We start from the raw sequence: 25,053 nt of genomic DNA, 5'->3' as shown, positions 1-25,053 counted from the left end.
GGGACATAAAACGAAAGATCAGTGCCAAACAGATGTAGAGAAGGAAAAGAAAAAGAGAAGAAATGGAAAGGCCAACCTGAAAAAGAATTTGTAAGGATGACTCATGGAACGTGGAAAAAAAGACTGGGACCAGACAAATTCTCAGACAACAAAGGTAGAAAAATTATTTTTATTTAATACTTTGTAAGGACTGAGATGTACCTGCTTTGTAAAATGTACATTTTTGTCTATTTTTATTTTGCAAAGTACAGGAGAAAATAAATTTGTTTCTTTTTTTACCAGTATTGCACTGTTTTATAGAGTCTGGCTTCCTTGGGCAGAGAGGAGGAGGTTTCTATTTCAATTTTTGTTGTTAGGTTTTTTTTTTTCATGGCTCCCTATTCTGTATTAGACTGGTAGAATGGAATGTTGTCACAATTTGGGTTTCTGCCAGGTGCTTGTGACCTGGGTTGGCCACTGTTGGAAACAGGATAATGGGCTAGATGGACCATTGGCCTGACCCAGTATGGCTACTCTTATATAGATGAGGGTCTGTTCATGTTCTGCATGTGTGACTGAGGTGAAGGATTCTGCTAGCATGTAGTGTCTGTGTAGGAATGTGTAACAGTGCAGCTTGTTCCAGTTTCCCAATAGTAGGTATATTAGTGCTCCAGAGCCCAGTAATATATATATATATATATATATATATATATATATATATATAATATCACTGTCTTTTCATAGGTGAGTTAGGGCTGTTATGGTGTGGTAAGTTTTGTGTTCTAGGGCAGTGTTTCCCAAGTTGGTCCTGGATGGAGAACCCCCTTGCCAGGAACGGTCTTTCTGTGTGATACGTCTACCCACAGATGAGCTTCTGATTTCACTATGAGGCCCCACTTTTTATTAGGTTTAGAACTCATTTTTAGAGCTAAGGAAAATTACAGACTGTGCATGAGAATTGTGGTCACACGTTTCTCGGTCCAGGTGACCAGCCTGAACTCAAAATATGCTCCACCACCCCCTGCACATACCAAATTAATTGGAGCCATGCCTTATCTTCCACATTCCAACTTGTTTTTTTGCATGAAAAGGAAAAAACAAGAAAAAAGGTTACTTTTGGTCAAATAGAGTGTACTGTCAGCCAAAGCAGAGTTGAAAAACAATCTCTAAAATCTTTTCATTATAGAGGGGTAGGACTGCTCAGCAAAGAAGTCAGCCGAGAGGGTATTCTAAAAGGACAGGGCAACACAGGAAAAGGCGGAATAATGGGTTGACTCTAGGCAAGAACAGTGTAGGGGAGGCAGAGTCAACCGGGAGGAGAGACTGGAGTAGAACACCCTAGAGGGGGGTGTAAGGGGAAATGAGAGCAGAAAGGTACAAGGGAAGCCCAGCACAATTATTTATGCATTCTTGTATCTCACTATTATCCAAAACCAAATTTTGGTTCAAAGTGGCTTACAATTTATATTTTGGTGGAGTTACAATAGTGTTGTGCAATGTGGAGAGGGCTTCTATAGTTCGTGTGGTTATTCATAGAGTTTTTGAGGAAATAGATATGAACTGGAAAAGGTAGTGGTAGCTTTTGTGTTCAGTTGTAGAGTTTTGGTGATATTTATTCATCCAGGTTTTGAAGAGGTAGATAAAAAAAATAAAAATGCTAACTGCCGCCGGCTGGTTATTAACAGTTTAAGATTTTTAAAAGAATAGATCCAAGAGTCATCCTTGAGACATTCCATTTATCAACCCATTTGGAATGGGAATCCATTTACAAAGCTTATTATGTAGAACAATGTGAAAGCCTTACTGAAATCAAAGTATACCACATTTAGCACTTACCACTGATCTGTTAACTCGGTCAAATAATTGATCAGATTTGTTTGACAATCGTCCTGTGGGAAACCTTGTCATCTGCTAGATTTTGAATATTTTACTACCCTTCCTTCAATAGTGACTCCATCAATTTGTCCAACAACCGCAGAAACAAAAGGGGTTCGTAGTTTCCACAAAAATTCAACAAAGGTAGGAAGTGGAAAACACAACTTCAAGAGATCAATCCGAGACACAAGGGTGAGATGCTCCAGGAAAACTTTATTAGGACCCTACACGGTCCGTGTTTCGGCTTTTAAAAAAGCCTTCATCAGGGGTCGATCAGTGGATGCACAAAGTATATTCTGATTGACAGTGGAGCACTTGAAATATCATCTCTGGATAAAATTAAGTGTACTGCCTCGCACCGACAGATTACTATTTACTACTATTTAGCATTTCTATAGCGCTACAAGGTGTACGCAGCGCTACGATTTGAAATAGTTTGAAAATGTTGGCGCCAAAACCCACCCAACTTTGCGCCAACCTTTTCAAACTATTTCAAATCGTATCTGTCGGTGCGAGGCAGTACACTTCATTTTATCCAGAGACGATATTTCAAGTGCTCCACTGTCAATCAGTATATACTTTGTGCATCCACTGATCGACCCCTGATGAAGGCTTTTTTAAAAGCTGAAACACGGACCGTGTAGGGTCCTAATAAAGTTTTCCTGGAGCATCTCACCCTTGTGTCTCGGATTGATCTCTTGAAGTTGTGTTTTCCACTTCCTTCCTTTGTCCATCAATTTGTCCACCACTGAAGTCAGACTGATTCCCTGTACTTACCAGTCTCCCCCGTATTGCTAGGTAAATGATGAATGATTCTTAGAAATTTCAGGGAGCATGGACAACTCCAAGAATGGTTTTTGTGTTAGGAACTGAAAAATGATTTACCATATACAATGAAGTCTGCACACTTTTCTTCAGAGACTGCCTGAACGAGGAGGCTTGGATGTGCCTCTTGTGCAGATTAGCAGCAAGGTAACAGAATTTGGAATGAACAAAGTAGTTTTATTATAAAAAAATATCAGTCCCTCGGGATTGAGTCATAAACCACACTCTCATGTGTTTCATAGTAAAGACAATTAAGAAGGGTTAGGTGTCGGAATAAGTAATAAATGAAGTAAACAAGCAGGATTTGATTCAATATTTTTTAATCAGTACATATGAACATTGGGAAAACCGATTTTGCTTTTCCGCTCACATGATTTTGTTTTCTATAATAAACCAATTAAAAATACAAAAAGGTTGAAAGAGGTTTTAACAGTTTAAAAATTTATCTTAAATACAAATTCACTCTGTAATAGTATGAATACATACAGTATATCTTTGGACTTCCAAACAAACTGATTCATTTTGCCTCTATAAAAACTTTTTTTCATCTATTAAATGATATAGAAATTATTTTGATATCTGTATTTACCTTTTCAAGTAAAGTTCAATATACAATATTTACACATGACCATTCTAATGAAAAGCTATTAGACTAAACTCCAAAAAACAGCTTCATTATAGCACACATTTATTTCTGAAATCGAAGGCACACTAGGCATAGTCAAACCAACACTGCAAAGGTGACAAAAAAAAAATCACAAGATGACGTTCTGTAAGTTCAACTGTTTACTGTCATCCAAGACTTCACATGGGCCATGTTTCGGCTGCTAGCCCTGCATCAGGAGTCTCTATAGGATGTGTATAATGACCAGCTGTGGTGTTGTGTAAGTTGAAAGGTGCGTCACAAGTCTCGCGATATACACAACCGTGCTTACCATTCATAGCAAGCTGGCATCTGCCGGATTTTCTTTTCTGTTTACTGCACATCACGACATGGTCATTATAAACATCCTATTAAGACTCCTGATGCAGGCCTAGCAGCCGAAACACGGCCCCTTTCAAGTCTTGGATGACAGTAAGTATTTGAACTTACAGAACGTAGTCTTGTGATTTTGTCAACTTCAATGTGTTGGCTTGTCTGCTTGGATTGCGAGGGGCTGTTGTTCTGTGTGTTCATTTACAGTAGGTACATTTACGTATCCATTTATTAATAAAAAAGAATTACACCTGTATATATATATATATATATATATATATATATATATATATATATATATATATATAATCTGCTATAAACAAGTCCGTTAGTTGTGTTCATAAACACAACCTCTAATTTACCTTTAGGAACATGTACTGCTTGCACACAGGAGTGCTTTTCTTTATAATCTTTACTTTGGATACCCATGAATTTCTTTTAACCCAGCTAGGGCAACGATGACCGTTGCTGACACCTGTACAACAATATCAGTCAACAGTCATGACAGATCAGAACTCAAAAGACGCAAAACACATATGTATGTACAGTTCAGCAAACAAAAAAAAGTGTTTAGAAAGGAAGTGGTTTTTGTTCTCTATTTACTAGAAAGGCTGGCAAATACACAGTAAAGAAAACAGAATGTGATGCAAGATGACATCAGAGGTCTAACAGCTTCCTCACAGCACATTATGCATGCTCCTTCAGGCCTGCTGATTGCAATTCAACTCCGGGATGATTTTTCCTCTAAAACAATCAAAACCTATTCTAAAATTACATTTACAAAAAAACCCAAAACAAAACATGATACAGGTAGGTCATAATCCCCAAAGCTGTATCCTATCAACAGAACTGACGAAGGCCTTATCATATTTGTAAAAAATAATTATATATATATATATATATATATATATATATATATATATATATATACACACACACACACAGTTTTTGGTTAATGTCAGCAGTTCTCACAGGTGACTTTCTTGCTTAATTTCCACTGGTGATGGGAATCAGTTTGGGCTGGATACCACCAACACACATGGCTGCTGGAACTTGAGCTCTGCATTGTCATCTGCACCCTCTGGTTGCTCCGGCATCCCAGCCTCATGTATGACAGAGTGTTTGGACTCTGGCGCTTTTATTACCGATGTGATCACTGTGCCAGATGGATGGGCAACCAGCTGTGTAGTGCTGGGCGAAAAGGTGACCACAGGTGTGGTGGCACTAAATGTTGGGGAAGAAGGCACACTGACTGTTCCGTTGCATATGGTTTGCACATTACTTGTGAAAACCTGCTGGACTTGAGTAGGACTCAGGACCAAGGATGATGTTGGTGAGATGGGTTTTGAAGACTGCAGCATCATATTCTCTTTCAGCACCGTCATGGGCTGGGATGGAATGGTTTGTAGAATAAACTTCTGAGGTGGTAGTGCTGCTGACGAGGCTGGGTCTGTGCTTGCTATGACTGTTCTAAGAGGCACTGTCTGGAGTGTTACAGTATGCAGCTGCTGGCTCCCGGGAGAAACCACCACTGGAACTTGCCCTGAGGTTTGTATAGTCCTGTGAAAAGGAGAACACGTATACAAATAATTAAAACAGTTCTACTGCAAGCATGTCATAACCCTTTAAATACATTGTGACGTCTTTGGCTTTTCAGCTCGAGTCAGGGTTTTTGATAGCTGTTTATGTCTACAGCAATATTCTTTTGTCAGGAAAAGTAGTTGCATGTGGTCAGTTACACAACTCAAACAAAACAAAAGAAGAACTTACCTTTACCTACACACAAACCAAAAACACAAACAGCAAAAGTTACAAAGTCCCAAAGTGTATTTATGTATTTACTGGGATTTATTAACCGCCTTTACGAAGAGATTCACCCATGGTGGTGAAATGCAACAATTTATTGTAGATTTCATTAACTCATCATGACTCAACATGAGCCGTGTTTCGGCCATAAGGCCTGCCTCAGGAGTCAGCACAAAATGTCTCATTAGTTCTAAATAGTCTTGCAAAAAATATAAATACTGCACTGAAGTAGCACACTAAATGCAATCTGCTGCCCGCTGACAACCAGCTCTGTATTTTTTTTTTCCCCTGCTGAATACAGAGCTGGTTGTCAGCGCTACAAGGCAGCAGATTGCATTTAGTGTGCTACTTCAGTGCAGTATTTATATTTTTTGCAAGAATATTTAGAACAAGTAAGACACATTTGGTGCTGACTCCTGAGGCAGACCTTATGGCCAAAACATGGCTCGTGTTGAGTCATGATGAGTTAATGAAATCTACAATAAATTGTTGCATTTTACCACCTTGGGTCAATCTCTTCATAAAGGCGGTCAATAATTCCCAGTAAATACATAAATATGCTTTGGGACATTTTCACTTTTGCTTTTTGTGTTTTCAGTTATACAACTATCCACCACTCGTGAAACTGACTTCAGCTACTTTGGCCCTAAGGTTTGGAACAAATTTCCCAATCACGTTAGAAACCAACCCTCTCCTTCCTCTGTTTAAGCAAGCCTTGAAAACCCATCTTTTCTCTAGCTCTTTCCCTACAACTACATAACATTTTTCCTCCAGGAACAAAAAAATACCCCTTAGACTTGCTTCCTGCTTTGCTAAGAAAGCCCATAATACCTGAAGCTGTCATACTGGTATCCCTTTGTTCTGGTTTCACTTTCAGAGGAGGACAGCAACCACTGGGGGTTAAGGAAGTGTCATGTCTTAATCCCTCCCATGGTAAGATGCTGCATCAAAGCACCTTTTTGTACCCTGGACATGATAATCGTCTAACTTAGGACGTCTTTTTAGGCTTGGACATTTCTTCCCATTCAGAAATTGATGTTGGATGTACATCGGTGTTGGTTGTCCCTTTTCTTCCTTTGCAAAATCAGGATTTGTTTCAAGCACATGGACGTCCATTTGGGCATTTTGAGACGTCCATATGCTTCGAAAATAAGCAGCCTAGTTTGCCTAGTGGTAGTGCTGACCCTGACTAGTGCTTATTTCAAAACGACTAGGCAGCATGGCAGAGATTAGAAATAAAATCTATAGCAGTGATTCCCAAAACCAGTCCTAGAGGCACCACAGCCAGTCAGGTTTACAGATTATTCACAATGAATATTAATGAGAGATTTGCATGCAGTGGAGGCACAGCATGCAAATATCTCTCATGAAAATTCATTGTGGATATCCCTAATCTTTCAAGCTGCTAAACAGCGGCTGCCACTATCTGCCCCATTTACTAGAATGTATTGCGACTTCAAGTAGAGAAGCACACATTTTACATCCACATCCACTGAGACCATCTTGAAAGCTTTTCTTAGCGAAGGTCATTCTGCCTTTGATACAGAAAACAGTTTTAGCAGTTTCAGTTGACTTGGCCGCTGCTTTTGATTTAGTTTATTTATTTATAGCATTTCTATCCCACATTTTCCCACCCACGGGCAGGCAGTTGACAGTGCATTGTTATTATCCAGACTTAGATCCATTGGTGTGACTGGTAAAGTCTTTCAATGGTTTTCATCTTTCTTGACTGGAAGAACATTCACAGTCTCAGAATTCTCCTCTTTGTCCTTTCAGCAGTCTGTCCAATGTGGGGTTCCCCAGAGCTCTGTCCTCACTCTCCTGCTACTCAACATCTTTCTGAGTCATCTTACTGCTCTTATTCAAGATCACGTCAGCATTTTTCAATTATGCAGATGACACTCTGTTGTATACTTGTTTGGAACCTTTTCAGATTGATGTTAAAGATTTGAAAACTGTCTCAATGCAATGCCATCACTATCTGGGTCATGGAAAATCACCTAGGGCCAGATGCACTAAACTTAACGAGCCATTAATGAGCAAGTAGTAAACCCTGGCATGCACTAAAGACTTCTCCGAGCCATTTTCCGATGACGGTAGCAGCTAACGAAAATGGAATGCAGATGAGCAAATTGTGTAGAAACCCTATTGTAATGAGATGCACTAACCTTTTCCGATTGCCTTAACGCTGGAAAATCTAAGAGGTCTGTACCTGTCGTTGGGGCTGCGCGGGATTGAAAAACGTCTATAAATGTTACAAAAAAAAAAAAAAAAAAATCGGTGAAAAAGTGCTCGTCAGGGATGTCCTTTACGGACGTCCTTCACTATATATTTTAAAAAAAGACAAGCTGTGCCTATGGACATCCTTTATGCAAGTCCTTCACTATGTATATATATATTAAAAAAAAGACGAGCTGTGCCTATGGACATCCTTTATAGATGTCCTTCCCCCCCTGAGATCGCTGCCACTCCCCCCTACATTGAAATGACAGCTTCCCGCAGCCCCAGCCTCCCCGCCATCCTCCGCACACCCGTGACCCTGCCCCCACCGCCCCCCCCTGAGGTCACCGACGCTGCATCCCCCTCTACCCGCTCCCCTCCGTCTGCCACCGCACCGGGCCCTCACAGCGCCTCTCACTTTCGTGTGAAGGCGCTGCAGCAGGCAACAGCTGATTGCCTCTCTTTGGACTTCCCTCCTTTCCTCTTTGGCCCGCCCTCGTCTGACGTCATCACACGGAGGTGAGAGGCGCTGTGAGGGCCCGGCCCGGTGGCAGATGGAGGGGGGCGGGTGGAAGGGGGGAGTGGTGGCGACCTTAGGGGGGCGGCGGTGGGGGCGGGGCCACAGAGGATGTGGGGAGGCCGGGGCTGCGGGAAGCTGTCATTTCAATGCAGGGGGGAGCGGCAGCAATCTCAGGGGGGGGGGGGGAGGAGGATGTCCATAAAGGACGTCCATAGGCAAAGCTAGTCTTTTTTTTAAATATATAGTGAAGGGCGTCCATAAAGGATGTCCCTGGTACGCGCAGAGCAGCCAGCATAATGCTTGGCTGCTCTGCACATGCTCGACCAGCCGACTGGCCAACTGTTTAACGATGGAATAGAGAATGCAAGTGAGCTACAACGAGCAGCTCATTTGCATTCCTATTCCTTGCTGCATGCCCGTTCCTTACCGATTCGCTAAGGGAATCGGTAAGGAAAGGACTTTAACGAGTCTTTAGTGCATCTTGGCCCTAGTGTTAAACTCTTTTGCTTACAGACAGACCAGTTTGACTTACGGAAGTTCCAACACTAGATGGCACTCCAATAACATTAGTTACTCAACTCAAATATCTCGGTATTCTAATTGATCAGTGACTGACATGGCCTAGATTTCAGTGCTAGTTAAAAAGTGCTTCTGTGCACTTTGGCAATTCTGTGTGGTTCACTATCTTGATATGCTCTTGCAACTGACCCTATTATCTGGGCCGGTGGTAGGGTCTCTGACGTCTCCCTGCAAACTATCAGTCTGCACCCCTCCCCCCACATCTAGCATCTCCTTTTTCTCTTCTCCCCCCCCCCCCTTTTTTCAGCTCAGTGCCTTAAAAGGTGAAGAAAAGGGGTTTTTTTCCTACTCGACAGCTTTTTAATTTATTTGAAAGCTTCCCATATGTAGATATTTATATCATGAAATAAAATTAAATATCATTAAAACTGCTTAAAAATTATTGTAGCTGTGGACACAGCACTATTAAAGGCTGTATTTTATGCTCCTTTTTCTACACTGTTCTATACAATATAGTAATATATGGCCAAATTTCAGTGAGGATATCCTGTTTACTGATGGGTTAATTTTAACTTTTGTTGTAATTTGCCTTAGGAAGCCTGGTGTTACAAAGATTGGAAGTAAAATTAAACTCTTCTTTAATTGGGGCACATGGAATCACATCAAAATGGCTGCTGAATGCCACCAGAAGCCTCGCCGGCCATTTTTAAAATACGGCCAGGACCACCGAGGGGAGGGGGGGGGGGCAAAATTCCCCAGGCCCGGGACTCCAAGGAGGGCCCGGCACCGGGGTCTCTTGCCCTCTCCTGCTCCCAGGCCACCGGCGCCGCAGTCCCCAATCTCCATCTACCTTCCCTTAGCTCTCTTCAGTCTGCCATTCGACTTCCTTCATTTAAAAAAAAAAAACTCGAAATCGGCATCGCAGTGCCTTCTGTTTGAAAGCGGCAGATCGCCTTGGGCGGGCCTTCCCTCACTGTGTCCCGCCCTCCTCTGATGTAACTTCCTATTTCCACGAGGGCGGGACACAGTGAGGGAAGGCCCACCCAAGGCGATCTGCCGCTTTCACACAGAAGGCACTGCGCTGTCGATTTTGAGATTTTTTTTTTAAGTGAAGGGGGTCGAATGGCAGACAGCTGAGGGAAGGTAGGTGGAGACTGGGGACTGTGGTGCTGGCGGCCTGGGAGCAGAAGAGGGAGGCGACAGCAGTAGCGATTGGGGGGAAGCAGAGGCAGCCTTGCCCCGGGCCCAGCTCAGTCTCTCGGCGGCCCTGAATACGGCAGCGCCCATTGCACAGAAGAGCAAAGGGAGATGGAGGAGTGGCAGAGGGCAGGAAAGAGTGGGATTCTTTCCTGCCCCCGAAGCTGCCACTACACCACCAGGGCAACCTTCAAGAATCAAGATAGGTCTTCTTGGGAGAGCTATAGTGTAGTGCAGAGTAAACATAGCAGTTTCTGGCACCTCTCAAATGTTGGTGCCCCCTTCCCATGCATACCCTGTTTACCTCATTCTGCCGGCCCTGCCTATTATATGCTTTGATGGCACTCCTGCTTAGACTATTGCAATATTGTCTATGTGAGTTTATCTCTTTACTTACTTAGACATCTGCAGGCAGTGCAAAACAGGGCAATACAAATCTTATCCCATGCTAAGAGATATGCTCATGTTACCCCTCTCCTGATACACCACCATTGGCTATTGGTCCAATATAGAATCTACTACAAAATCCTTACACCAACCCATAAAGTTTTACATGATGGCGTTCCCTCATACCTTTTCCCTAATCATTGCACGCACTCCACAGAGAGTATTACGCTCCCTACATGATGGCTATCTTTATAGACCTCTGCACTCCAATCATAGTGCTTTTTTCTTTGCTGTATCCCTCAGAATAGAGGAATAATTTTCTAAATTTAAAGTGGCCTTGAAGACCTATCTTTTTATGCAGGCCACTATCTAGAAGAGAAGACTGTTTAAGTGTTGACTATTCTGTATACCATGGCAGTCCAAAGGCAGTGAACCACTGCCTTTATAAATATGCCTATTTCATCGAGACTGCGAAGTACGCTATTAAATGTTTTGAAAATATAAGGTATACTAAGGATGCTGGTATATAAAAACAGCAGAACCTGATTGAGATGGCAGATAATGACCTTCAATGTCATAGCTATAACAGAAGGGAGTAAATTAAAGGGATGAAAATGTGGAGGGGAGGACGAGGAGGGAAGGGAAAGGAGGAGGAGCATAGGGAAGGGGAATATTGTTGGAGAGAGGCAATATGTATGAGGAATATGTTTAAAATTAACATTGTAGTTATGTACATTTATGGAAATGCAAAATTCAATAAAGATTTTTCCTGAAATCAACCTACTTATTTGATTTTAACCTCTTATCTTTATCTGTTCTTTGTCTTTCTCTATCCTATTATATTAACTGGTGTTCCTTTCCAATTTTAATAATAATATATATTGGATGTAAACCACCTTGTCATGTTGTCAGGAAGAGCAGTATATTAAGTAAATAAACTATAAACTATAAGTACAATTCTACGATCTAGGTGCTCATATTTATGCACGCATTATGCATGTACATATTTAGAATACTAGCATGTATTTGTATGTGTGTGCACTTTGGCATGTAAATGCTAGAATGATGCTTAAGCCCTTTTCTACAAATACTCACTTAAATAGCACATATTTGCAAGGTGGGGGGGGGGGGGGGGGGCAGATAAGCAGGGCTCCCATTTATGTTTTAAATGCGCGTCTTTTACCACCACCCCAAAATCATTATGTACCAGCCACTCTAAATTTGGAGTGATAAAAGACCAAGAAGGCCACGTATGAGAAAAGCAATTTTTATTACTTACGAAAATAAAATTAATAGTTTCTCATGGGAGATCAGCGCTGCTACACATAAGTGTTCTCTGCTACTGTCTCTCCAAAGTAGTGTTCTGATCCAACTGCTTATATACTTTTATTTTAAACAACGCTTCACATAGGTTTAGCAATTTATCTTCCTCAGAGATCATTCTATTTTCTTTCAACACCATCTGTTTCCCTTTAAGTTGCTAAACCACATTTTCTTGTTTATTGTAATTGCTCTTTTCCCATGCCTGCTTGCACGCAGGAATGTCTTATCAGATCATGAGTCTCCGGTTCACATGCTTATCAGCTTTTGCCCTTTGGCCCTGTTCCATGGTGCATGACTTGTGCTCATTATTTACATTTATACATGTAACATACAGAATACTATGAGTGATGTGCATCCCCTGCTGCACAACTTACACTAGCTCTATGGCTGGCATAAATGTGAGTACCTAAATGTTAGGCACATTGCTTCTCTTATAGAACAGGCTCCCACCGCATACTCTCAGGGAACCTAATTGGAAGAATCCAGTAATAGAATCAAACTCTGTGAGGGTAATTTTATAACAAGGTGCCTAGTTTAAGGGAGCAAGTAAGCATCTAATTAAGTACTATTTTATAAAGACACATGGAGGGGCATATTCGATATGACGTCTAAATCTGACTCTGGACGTTTTGCAGAAATTTTTTTTTTGAAAATGGCTATTTCCTAGATGTTATTTTTTGACCATTTTAGAAGAAAAAAGTCCAAGTAAAAAACACATAAAACCAAGCCATTGGGTTGTAGGAGGAGCCAGCATTCTTCGTAGACTGGCCACACAGACATTCCAGCAGAGCAATGGGGCACCCTAGAAGGCACATATCTCACTATTACCCCCGTCCATTGTATGATGAGCCCTCCAAAAACCTATACTGTACCCAACTCTACACCACTGCTATAGCCCTTCTGCCTGCAATGTCACCTATATGTGGGTACAGTAGGTTTTTAGTGGTTTTTGGAGGGCTCACACTTTTCACCACAACAATATCAGTTAGAATGGGATATGGGCCTGGGTCCCCTTCTCTACAGTTCACTGCACTGACCATTAGACAACTCCAGGGACCTGCTTGCAGCTCTAATAGGACTGACCATAACATCTGAGCCTGTCATTGAGGCTGGTATGTACCATTTCTTTTACATCTTTGGGGGTGGGGGGTGGGAGGGGGTCAGTGACCACTGAAGGAGTAAGAGGGGAGGGGGAACGCCTTAATCCCTTCAGTGTTCATTGTGATTTAGTCATTATTAAAACAGGTCTAATCCAAAATATCTAAGGTTTTAGCCCTGGACATTTCTGCATTATTCCATTATGACAGAAAAATGGTCAAGTCCCACCCCAACACACCCCCTTATGATATGGACACACTTCAGACAAACTGCATAGAAAAAACATCTTAAAATGGGGTTCAGGGGAGGGGGGGGGGGGGAATATCTAAATGCTGCTTTGTGCCACTTTTTGGACATTTTCTCTTTTGAAAATGAGCCCCATAGGCACCTATAATTCCAATATTCAAATGCTTTGTGCTTATAACTTTGCCTCTTTGAAAATTTACTAGGGCCTAATGGTTAGCGCAGTGGGCTGAGAACCCGGGGAACCGGGTTCAACTCCCACTGCTGCTCCTTGTGACTCTGGGTAAGTCACTTAACCCTCCATTGGCCCAGGTACAAAACTTTGACTGTGAGCCCACTAGGGACTGAGACAGCACCTGCATTTATGTAAACCACTTTAGTTGTACCACAGGAAGGTGGTATATCAAATCCATGACCCTTTACGCAAAATTTCTCTAAACTCCCACATTTAGGAGAATATAGTGTAGTGGTAACAGGGGCAGATTTAGGAGGGGGGAAACCTGATTTTCAGCACCAGGCTCATAAATCTAGGCAAAAGCGGGCCTACATTTATAACCATAACTTTTAAACTCCCAAATTAAGATGAATTAGTAGCAGAAAAAAAAGTGCACAAATTTAGGAGCTCAGTTTTTTTTTTGATAACTGCCCAAAATATCTTTGAAAAATTAAAGTGGCAGAAATATTGCCTACGCTACATTTAAATACACATGTAAATTGCTATGTCTTATGAGCCATGATGGAGTCCTGGATTATCTGTCCAATTTTACATACCTTCTGTCCTGGCATGCTTATTGTTCTCTTTCAATGATCATCGATTGGTCCTCCTTTCCCTGATAACAGCCCATTGGGAATCTACTTAAGTTGCTGCTTTTTCCTTTTTGGCCACTCCTTTATAAAATAAACTACCTAAGGAACTATGTTACGAACTTAAGATGATCTTAAGACCTATTTATTCTCGGTAGCATTCGATGCCTTTTAACAGGTGCTGGAAGATAATGGGCAGGAGTGGTCACTGCTTTCCCCTTTTCTTTCCCTCTCCTCTTTCTCCTACTATTGGTATGATTGAATATATTAACTGTTTTTAATGGAGTTTCTTTCCGTTGCTCTTTGTGAACTTTTGAATTGTATATCACCTAGCCTTGGTGATATACAATTCACCAACTGGGAATAAACAAACAGCACTAGTGTACTCCATGCCTGTACATGACTACTGGCAAAGCGCATACTATCAAGTCAACCCGCTCATTTTCACCCCAGTCGGAATTTTATAACAGGCTACACATATACAAACATGACTTTACCCACACAGGACTGGCATCACATTATTTGAGAGAGAATTATGGTGAAATGAAGCGCCCCTGACACTTGGAATAAAGGTGTCAGAGAATCGGAGATATAACACCTGCATACCTGATACTCTGAACAGAGGAAGGCACTGCTTCATCTTGACTGGTGCTGGCTATGTTCGTGTGTCCGTCAGGGACTGCTGGTCCCTGCTGCACTATATGTACTGTCCGATAAAGATGGGTAGGGTGAGGCTGCAGAGGTGTCTGCATAGTCTTTATTGTCCTTAATACCTCTGGGGTCACCATAGGCAGCTGGTGCTCAACAGGATCTTTTGATTTTGAAGATCTGGCGTTTCCTGTTGTTTTCAGGACCATGGTGGGTGTCCCTTTCATTCCTAAATTAGAAGTCCCCCTGGCTTTGCCACCTTGGTTTCTACTAGTCGAAGATGTAGAGGAGAGCAAAGCCGAATCTGAAGACAGACTCCCTGAAGATTCAGCACTGGAGCCAGCATCTTCATCCTCGATGTAGACAAGGTCTTTTGGCATTTCCTTGAACTGGTAGACTAAGCGCTGACCTTCTACTTTAGCCAAAATACCCCTCTGGTAGTAGTATCTGTGGAATAACGGAGATCAATAGAGCATTCTGCAGGTATTAAATGTCAAACAAGATAAAACACAGCTTTCTTCTGAGAAATGAATCCCATCACAAGCAGACTTCCAAATTTAAAGAGCTAAAGAAATGCAAGTTTTTATTTGGGCTTCAAGGACCAAGCAAAAGGGCTGGTAGTAATACCAAAATACAGTTTCATCATCTCAATCATGGAGATTTAAAAATGGGATTTCAAGGCACTCTTTTTTTTTTAATTGGAGCAATAAAGAAAGATAGAGTTATTACATACATATGGTGCACCTATTTTCCCAAAAGGTTTGGCTTTGGCCACAGAATGGGAAAAGAGTTTTTGAAAATGGGTCTGACAGCATAAGCAGAGAACTATCATGGAGAAAGCACATGCAGGAAAAGTAGTTAAACTTCAGCAAAGCAGGGAATTGTACTTGGAAGTTCACAATGTGCCACTAAAGTTACATCTAGTTAACACACATTTTCACATGCCTATTTTCCAATGTCAAGTACACTGTAGGTGGTTATATAGATTTTGTAAGAGGCCAATTCCTACATACGTACTCGCTTATGTCTAGGGGGTGTGGCCTCCGCCCGACAATCGCTACATGGAAAATAACGGACAGACCAATGGAATATATTAGTTTATTTATACAGGGTTATATACAAAAATATAGAAAAATCCTTATCAGCTTATAGCATCAGCAATTCCTGATTGCATGCACAATGATACCAAAAATATAGAGACTAACTATGATTATCCTATTGGCTAATCTGTAATGACAGATAAACACAATACCGAGATCCTAATGATTACCACACAAATCTTATACTAGGCTAACAGCGAGTAGAGATCATAAATCCTGACGTCACGCATCTGAGGGGTCCGAGCACAGACCAATTATCTAACCCAGCTTGAAGGAAGTAAGCTATGATCTCACCGTTCCGGTCACCAGATCAGGTTCCTTCCGATACCTCAGCTGAATGTCTCAGCAAGGTCCCACGAGCTTAGGTGATGCACTTGTCTTGCTCAGCAACAGATGATACAGACTCAGTATAGATCCTGTAGACAGCTGTAACCTGGGGAAAAGCTTTGCCAGGTATTATCAGTAAGTCTCTCCGGTAAATCAGGTGCTTGCAGAAATGCAAGTCCTCTCCTCTTCTTTTCTTCTGTTCTTTCTCCGTTCTTCCTTCTTCCCGCCAACTCTTTCTTCCCCTTCTGTTCCCGCTTCTCCGACCCATCCGTTTTCTGGGAGCCAATCAGAAATAATCCCACCATGTACTCCCAGCATCTGTATGAAGCTTCCATTGTCCGTCTTATCTCGTAAGCTCTCTCTCTCTCAGGGACATGCATTCTCCCCCGATACAGAGTGACCTTGGAGGTGGTGCAGGCTTCAGTAAATCTATTACAAGCTGAAATGCTGACTTCTGCACAGTTGGTAGTCAGACATATAGGTGAAAGGTTGCAGCGTCCATGTTGGCTGTAAAGGTGCTCTCATGTGCACACCGGGTGGGTGAGATCACAGCAAATACTCCTACAGATTCCCCCCCTTGAAGATGGAAATTACTACAAAGGAGTAATGGCCTTCTCCAACCTAACTACAAAAATAAGCCAGACAGTTCAGTCAGGATTCAGGTACAACTTCATGGTCAACTACAAAAAGTTTCAAAGTAAATCTCAACTAATGCAAACTAACACACTTCCAACAGTTCTATTAAGCAAAATAATGTTCACAAGGAAATCAAAAATGCTAATACAGCAAAATACTGAATAATAGAACCTGCATGTGCAGTTAGTTAAAAGTCTTAACACATGAAAATTAATCAAACAAATCATGAACCATAATCACATCATGCAAAGCAAAGCATATTAGTACAGAAAAGTGAAAACAGAATAAATTGTTGGCAAAACGCTGGTCAGATGTAACTACATAAAGTCTTGCAATCTCATCGCCGTAGGTGACAAAGTGTTTACGCGATAGCGTAAATGACGAAGGTCTCTCCAAAACACTACAGCACACAGGAACATGATGAACCACGAGATGGTCAAAAGTGGGATGACAACGTGAGTGGACATGTGGAACTGGGTGACATCAGATGAACGACGTTTGTAATCTGCAACCTCGAGAGTCTCATGGTCAACAGATAATTCAACAGTGTGAGAGTCTTTGGACTGTAAAAAGGGTATAAGGTCCATAGCAAAGTCAATAGGATGTCCACGAAATACATCAAGCACTTCCAACTCAGAAACAACCGGGTCTGTGTCAAGATAAAACATGGAAACTCCTCCTACATGGGCAACAGCATACTTGGGTACAGCGATCACACAAACATTGCAAGGAAGAGTGTAACGGTTGATTACATCATGCTTCTGGAAGGTGACAGTAAGTTCCGTACTAGGTGTGCTAACTAACCATACCGTATCCAGTACAGCTACAGTGGTATCAGAAAAATCGTCATATTTTGACACGGTAACCTTACACTTCTCTTGGACATTCTCTGTGGACAAGCCACAAAGAGCTTCTGTTGTGTCTTTCAGGAAAGGTTTACCAGGGCATAGCCAATTAACATCTTTAGTTTTGTGGCAAAGGTCTAAGTTAGGGACCAAATAATGTTGCGGAGCATCCTGTTGGTAAGCAACATACTTAGGTGTATCAACATTAAGGTACAAATTCTCATGCCACGTACCTACATTTACAACTTGTTTAAGCTGGTATACATTCTCAGGCATAATAAATGGCAAATTAAGGATGAAGGCAATTTCCATACGCTCCATATCCAAATAAAGGGGAAGGGCAGTACCTAAATGAAATGCGATTTGAATTTGAAAAGGTTCAATAGACAAACGGGTAACTTTGGCAAAGGCATCTTTAACAACATCAGATGGTATCAGGTACGTTGGTATCTGTCCCTGCATTAGCTTACTAACACTAGTATCTACTTCCCTAAATAAATCCTGGATAAGGTCCTTAACAGGTTGTATAAACACACGGTCTTCATTCATGGTACCTTTAATTGTCAACAAATCAGCTGTGTTAGCACTAATTTTATGTGTATGTAAATTCACAAGAGTGACCGTATCAGCAATAGTTTTACCCTGGGCCACAAGTTGGCTCTGTTGGACTACCAATTTGGTCTCGATGGCTTTCAAGTCTGCTTGGATGGCTTGTATATTGGCCTGCAGCTTTTGGACAGAAACTACGTTGGCAACAGACATGGAAATACCAAAAAGTGAACCAATGGCCGAAAAAAATCAAACCACCGGCCAGACCAAGAAAACACTTAGATCTGGACCTGGAATTATAAGGTTGCATAGGTTGTACCATGACTTTGTCCAGTTGATGCAAAATGTTCTTCACTTGTGCACGGGCATTTTGCATATAATTGAGAAACCAGGAATGGGTAACAGCAGACAGAGATAAGTTACTCATATTGAAATGTTTCAGAAACTCGAGGCATCTCTAGGGGGGGGGTCAGGATGTGCTGCGTGTCACCCCGTGCGACTTGTCACTGGTGGCCTATGGCAATCAAAGTATTGGAACTGTGGGACAGGTTTGGCTATCTTTACAGCTTGGACAGATGACCGTCAGGCACCCTGCCATCATCACTACCAGTGAGGGTGAAGAATTTCTGATTGGAAATGACCTTTTGAAGAGATTTCGGCCTGTTTTGGATTATGACGAGGAAACGATCTGGTCTAAAGTCACTCGACCCCTTAAATATGTGCGAGGGAGATACTGGCGTACAGTCGGTGATGCCAACTCTGTGGAGCTACAGGACACTCCCCTGCGGACTGATCTCCGGTGTTCCGCGGATCCGCCCATGCGGGGGCCTCCGTTGACAGAGGCACCAAAAGGGGGTCAGAAGCATGAAGAGCTGGTGCAACAAGCGGACCATCTAGAGATTGTTTCACAGGACTCAGCATCACTTGAAATCTCATCTCCTATCTCTGGTCCTGATTTTGCTCATCCTTGCCAGGTGACTGTCATCACCCAGAAAGGTGATGAATTCACCATACCAGTTCAGGTGGCTAACACCCAATGGCTTCAAGCTACTTTACTGTTCACTAGTGATCTCTCCTACATCAGTGACTCGTTGTACAGCCAAATTCGTAAGTCTGTACAACTTCCCTTCAGCAGATGTTCCTCTACTTCGGTACAGGTACCGGGACAAGGCTCCAAGCCGCTTGACGGAATATGTGGCCTTCCCTTGACTGTGGGAAAGAAGACATTCACTCACCACTTCTCTATTGTCCGGGGCTTGAGGGAACCCTTATGTTTGGGGTCAGATTGCCTTGCACGACTGGGAGTTTATGTGGACCTGGTGAATCTAGTCCTGTGGAGTAGAATGCAGAACAACCCAGTGGAACTTGAACCTACGGCTGTTTGTTTGAAGTCTGGACAGACCATTCCCCAGGTCTGTGAGGTAGTCTGTGACAAGGATGTAACCATTCCAGGTAGGGTACGGGATTTTTCCCTCAAGCTTCGCCTCGCTCAAGGACAACGTCTGCTGGATGAGGTAGTGTTCTTTAACCCACATGCCCACTTTCGAGACCTTGGATTGGCAAGTGGTGTTCTGCCATGTTTGGAGGTCACCGGTACCACCTTATACCTGTTGGTCACCAATCCACAGTCTGCTGAAGTTGAGCTATCTGCTGGAGATTCTTTTGGCTTTCTAGTTGGCCAGTCTTTCCATGATGTCGAGGTAAGTTTGCCTATCCTTGGCAGGCTGCCTTCTTCTTGGGACACCTGCCAGGGGGGGGAGACGACTGACAGTTGGTTTACCTCTCCCAGGGGCCTCATATCTCTCGAGTTTGTTTGGCCCTATGATGCGACGTGTGCTCAGGTACAGGTGGAAGATGACTTCTTGTTTCTGTCCAGGGAAATGTCTGTACCTCAGAAGCCTCGAAGGGTGAATTCTGTGGAAACCTCAACCTTGCAGGAGGACATTAAAGAACAGGTGGAAATTTCATCCAACCAACCTTTCTCAGAGTTTGATGCTATGGTGAAAGAGCAAGTGGAACAGGCTGATGCTTGTGCTACTCACACAGAGAAGAGGAAGTTGACTCAGTTGTTGTACAATTACAAGGACCTTTTTGCTGTAGATTCGTATGACTGTGGACTTACGAACCTACATGTCACCAGAGTGCCTACGGAACCTGGTAGCAAGCCTGTCTTTGTGCGTCAGTATAAGATTCCATTGGCGTCCTATGAGTCTGTACAAGAGATTCTCAACACCTTGGAGACCAGGGGTATCATCAGACAATGCAACAGCACGTACAACTCCCCTCTGTGGCCCATCTTGAAAAAGAATAACAGCTGGAGAATCGCTCTGGATTACCGTCAGTTGAATAAGCGAGTACCCTTGTCCCGGTGGCCTATGGCTCCACTGGATCAGAACCTTGCAACCATCAGGGGGGCTAAGTATTTCACCAGCCTGGATTTGGCATCAGGGTTTTGGACAGTACCAGTCCATCCCCACGATCAGCATAAACTGGCTTTTACGTTTGGGAAGAAGCAGTATACGTGGAACAGGACACCCTTTGGGTTTCTCAATTCACCTGCTGAATTCAACATTTTCCTACACAAAGCCCTACCAGATGCTGAAGCTCGAGGAACAGTGGTCTATGTGGATGACATTCTGATCAAGAGTCCTACCTTTCAGGAACACCTGGAGGAGATGGAGCATGTCTTCACACAGTTGGCAGATGCTGGAGCTAAACTGACTCTTGCCAAAGGACAATGGTGCAGGAAATCACTGAATTACTTAGGGTATGAAATTTCTGCTGAGGGTCTGCGACCCCAGAAGAAGCGAGTGCAGTCTTTACAACAGTTGAAACAGCCCACCAATATCACTGAACTTCGTTCCTTTCTAGGAATTTGCAACTACTCCAGACAGTTCATAGATGAGTATGCGGAGATCACCCGACCGTTGGTCAAGTTGTTGAAGAAAGATACACCTTGGGTCTGGGGGCCAGAACAGAAATCTGCTATGCAGGAGCTGAAAGACAAGCTTAGCTGCTTCCCATGCCTCGCATACCCCGAGGGAGGTCGTGAGTTCTACGTGGACTTGGGATATTCCCAACACTCTATGAGTGCTGTCCTATATCAGAAGTACGACACGGATAAGAGGGTAGTGGCGTATGCCAGTAAAGGACTAACGGATGTGGAGAGGAAGTATTCCGACTGTGAGAAAGCACTCCTGTCTACCGTTTGGGCTTTGCAACACTTCAGAAGTTACATCCAAGGTGAGAAGCTAATTGTGGAGACTTGCCACCAGCCCATCAGTTTCTTGGGTAGTGACCGAATTAAGACCGGTCGAGTGTCAAACAGCAAAATAGTCTCCTGGACATTGGCTCTTCAAGGCTGGCCTCTGGAGGTAAGGTATGCTCAGAAACATCGTAACGCAGTAGCCCAAGGTATGGCTGACCTACATGATTGTGCAGAACAGGATTCCATTGCAGGTATTCCCGAAGCAGATGTTCCCCCGCTAGAGAAAGAACCTCATCGACACCATCTGTATGATGAACAGACTTGTGCTACCATGCCTAAGGTCTATGTAGATGGTTGTGCTTACCGTCGTGATACAGTCAAGGAATTGGTTGCAGGAGTAGGAGTGGTATGGGATCCAACCAATCTTGAAGAGACCCTGAAGCACAGCTTGGGCTCGCGAACTAATCAGTACGCTGAGATTGTGGCAGCTCTGGTGGCGGTACAGTCTGCAATTCAGAAAGGAGTCCGACAGTTGGTCATATGTACGGATTCGGACTATGTGAGACAGAATTTTGTGTCCCATTTGCCCATCTGGAAGCAGAAAAATATGTTAAATTCCAAAGGAAAACCAGTACATCATGGAAACTTGATCCAGATTTTAGATCAACTGGTAAGGGACCATGACATGACCATCTATTGGAAGAAGGTCAAGGGTCATGCAAAAGTTGACAGTCCCGACAAGCTGGGAAACGACTTGGCCGATCACCTGGCTTACAGGAGAATTATGGCGACCCCCAGATGTGGAGACTGCGGCTGTCCATGCGGTCACCCGACGACAGGCGAAGCAGTCCAACGACACGCCGGTGGTCCAGTGGTGCAGGGAAGTCCCATCCTTTGATCTTGTCATGGCACAGAAATCCGACCCGGTGATCGGTAGATTTTATGAGTACATATGGAATCCGCAAGACTGTTCCCTGACGGAAGAACACAAGCAAGATGAGGAAATGAGGATACTCTACGCCTCCCGAGAGAAGTTCAAACTTCACAAGGACCTGCTTATTCGGACGAGTAAGCATGGCATTGAGCAATGGGTGGTGCCTAAAGAATATCGAGGCATTATGTTGCAGCATGCCCATGACGAACCATGTGCGGGACATCGAGGGGAGAATATCACCTATGAGACCCTAAAGCAAGTAGCTTATTGGCCTCACATGCGACAGGATGTACAGTTGTACACGCGAGGGTGTTTGACCTGTTGTCGTTTCCAGCCATCTTCACCATCTCACCGAGCACCACTTAGGAAGAAGGGTATCGCCATGCCCTGGTCGGATATCCAGATTGATTGGGTTGGTCCTGTAGTTCGATCCACTCGTGGTAACAAGTACTTGCTCACAGTCACCTGCTTGTTCACCAAGTGGTTGGAGTGTCTGCCTGCACCCAACTGCACGGCAGAAACCACGGCTACCTTACTACTGAATCATGTGTTCAGCCGGTGGGGTTTGCCTATGCGAGTGGATTCAGACCAAGGTTCTCAGTTCACGGCAGAGGTGATTCAACATATGTGGAAGATGCTTGGAGTAAAGAGTAAGTTGCACATAGCTTACCGACCTCAATCTTCGGGACAGGTGGAAAGAGCTAATCGCACCATCGTGACCATTCTGAAGAAGTATGTGTCATCCTCAGGTAAGAATTGGGACCTTGTCTTACCATTGGTCCTTATGGCGATTCGTTCCACACCCCACCGTTCCACCGGAGTGTCTCCTTTTGAGATGATGACAGGTAGGGAAATGACATTACCAATTCATTTGTTGTACAGGACTAATGATGTGAACTTGTCCAGTGCTACCTCCACTCATGAATATGTCACCCATTTGCGTAAGCATTTGCAAAGTGCCTTTGCCTTTGCTCAGAAAAATTTGGAAAGTAGCGCTAGAGGTAGAAAAGCCTATTATGATCAAGGGACTACCTCTAAAGAATACCAAATTGGCGACAAGGTATTCTACTTCAATTTTGCCAGAAACAAGGTTAAAGAAAGGAAGTTTCTGCCTAGTTGGCGTGGTCCATTCCCAATAGTGGAAAAAGCTTCACCTGTGGCTTACCAAATTTGCCTCAAGAAAAATACTAAGGGTGAAGACACCCTTAAATGGGTCCACATCAATCAGTTGAGACCACGTCATCCCAGTCATTTGATTCCAGACGTAGGTGTTGATGACACGAACTGTACTAACACCCCAACAGCATAGTCTGTTTTCTTTGTACCTTGCAGATGCAGAAAAGAACCCTGATGATCGTGTTCTTGATCTCCGTGCTGCTGGGATCGTGGTCCAAGATGATCGAACCTGGTCCCATGTCTGGAGTTGTTCTGCAAGATACCCCTGGCTTCCTGATTACCCAGGCCCAGATTGTTCCACAGAAAGTAGTTGTGTCCCTTGACCCAATGCATGTGCTACTGAAACATTTCAATATGAGTAACTTATCTCTGTCTGCTGTTACCCATTCCTGGTTTCTCAATTATATGCAAAATGCCCGTGCACAAGTGAAGAACATTTTGCATCAACTGGACAAAGTCATGGTACAACCTATGCAACCTTATAATTCCAGGTCCAGATCTAAGCGTTTTCTTGGTCTGGCCGGTGGTTTGATTTTTTCGGCCATTGGTTCACTTTTTGGTATTTCCATGTCTGTTGCCAACGTAGTGTTCTTTAACCCACATGCCCACTTTCGAGACCTTGGATTGGCAAGTGGTGTTCTGCCATGTTTGGAGGTCACCGGTACCACCTTATACCTGTTGGTCACCAATCCACAGTCTGCTGAAGTTGAGCTATCTGCTGGAGATTCTTTTGGCTTTCTAGTTGGCCAGTCTTTCCATGATGTCGAGGTAAGTTTGCCTATCCTTGGCAGGCTGCCTTCTTCTTGGGACACCTGCCAGGGGGGGGGAGACGACTGACAGTTGGTTTACCTCTCCCAGGGGCCTCATATCTCTCGAGTTTGTTTGGCCCTATGATGCGACGTGTGCTCAGGTACAGGTGGAAGATGACCGGACGAGCCCCCAATTTGTAGGTGGTTATCGGACATGATCAAATCTAGAACTTCATGGCACTCGGTACTAAAGGTCCATTTGAGGAGGGCTCTGATGTCATCCTCAGAAGAGACGTGCATGGTCTGCAGGAGTTCATGCACTGCCTTAAGATGGGTTTCTATGGATACCGAGGCAGACTCTTTAAAAGGCGCTATTACGGTGCATAGCATCTTTATAATATATGCTTGCCTCTCCATAGACATTCCTTTCTTGGGTTCCGGCCTGACATGCCGCTGATCACTAGCAGGTGTAGAGAACCTCGGGGCAGGTGTATTGCTAAAACTGGGTGGATCTGCCGAAGGCTGAAACCCTGAGCTAGGCACCTGACCAAGTGAGCTGATGATTTCCGCAGGCCGTCCCTGGTCCCGTGCCCCCAATGGGTGTGTCACTGTCTCGGGTCTGCTGCTTCGGTCACCAGCCCCTATGGGGCTGGATTGTACAGAGGGGCGGGAAAGAGCCGAAGCCGTGCCCCCAATGGGTGTGTTTAACTCGGGTCCCTCCCGGCTCACGTAACGGTTCATTTCGGGAGCTGGGCTTGGGTGACCCGCAGCAAAACTGTCGGGGAACTCTAAGGTATACGGTACTTCTTCCTGCGCCATGTGCGTAAGCTCTTGCTGCATTGTGGAAATCTTTACAGTGCACTCATCTAATGCTTTAGACAATGAATCTCTGTCCTTCACTGTACATTGTAATTGCAGTGAGACTGTCTCCTGCTTCTCTTTTAACTCCGCCAACTCTAGCTTGGCCGCGTGCCAATCTTGAAACACAGACACAGATTCTTCTTGAGTGGTCACTAGCTCCCTGCGCAACTCACTCTGAACCCCTTCTGAGACCTGTTTTAGCTCCCGATATAATGTCTGCAACTTATCTGTTTCCCTAGTCTGGTTGT

The 25,053-nt window shown here is 43.6% G+C and overlaps 1 protein-coding gene across 1 annotated transcript in view; it reads right to left on the bottom strand.

The window, feature by feature from the left end:
• Positions 1-4,569: 4,569 nt before the first annotated feature.
• The window catches only part of ELF1 (E74 like ETS transcription factor 1), a 303,862-nt gene continuing 283,378 nt past the window's right edge, over positions 4,570-25,053 (bottom strand). The window contains exons 9-10 of the mRNA XM_030200555.1: positions 14,379-14,867; positions 4,570-5,215 (exon numbers count right to left, since the gene is read on the bottom strand). Of these exons, the coding sequence (XP_030056415.1) occupies positions 4,666-5,215; positions 14,379-14,867 (1,039 nt within the window). The 3' untranslated portion in view covers positions 4,570-4,665. The remainder of the gene's footprint in view (positions 5,216-14,378; positions 14,868-25,053) is intronic.

Source organism: Microcaecilia unicolor, chromosome 4 (genome assembly GCF_901765095.1).
Source record: "Microcaecilia unicolor chromosome 4, aMicUni1.1, whole genome shotgun sequence".
NCBI classification, from domain to species: domain Eukaryota; kingdom Metazoa; phylum Chordata; class Amphibia; order Gymnophiona; family Siphonopidae; genus Microcaecilia; species Microcaecilia unicolor.
This window is presented reverse-complemented; position numbering and strand designations above follow the sequence as displayed.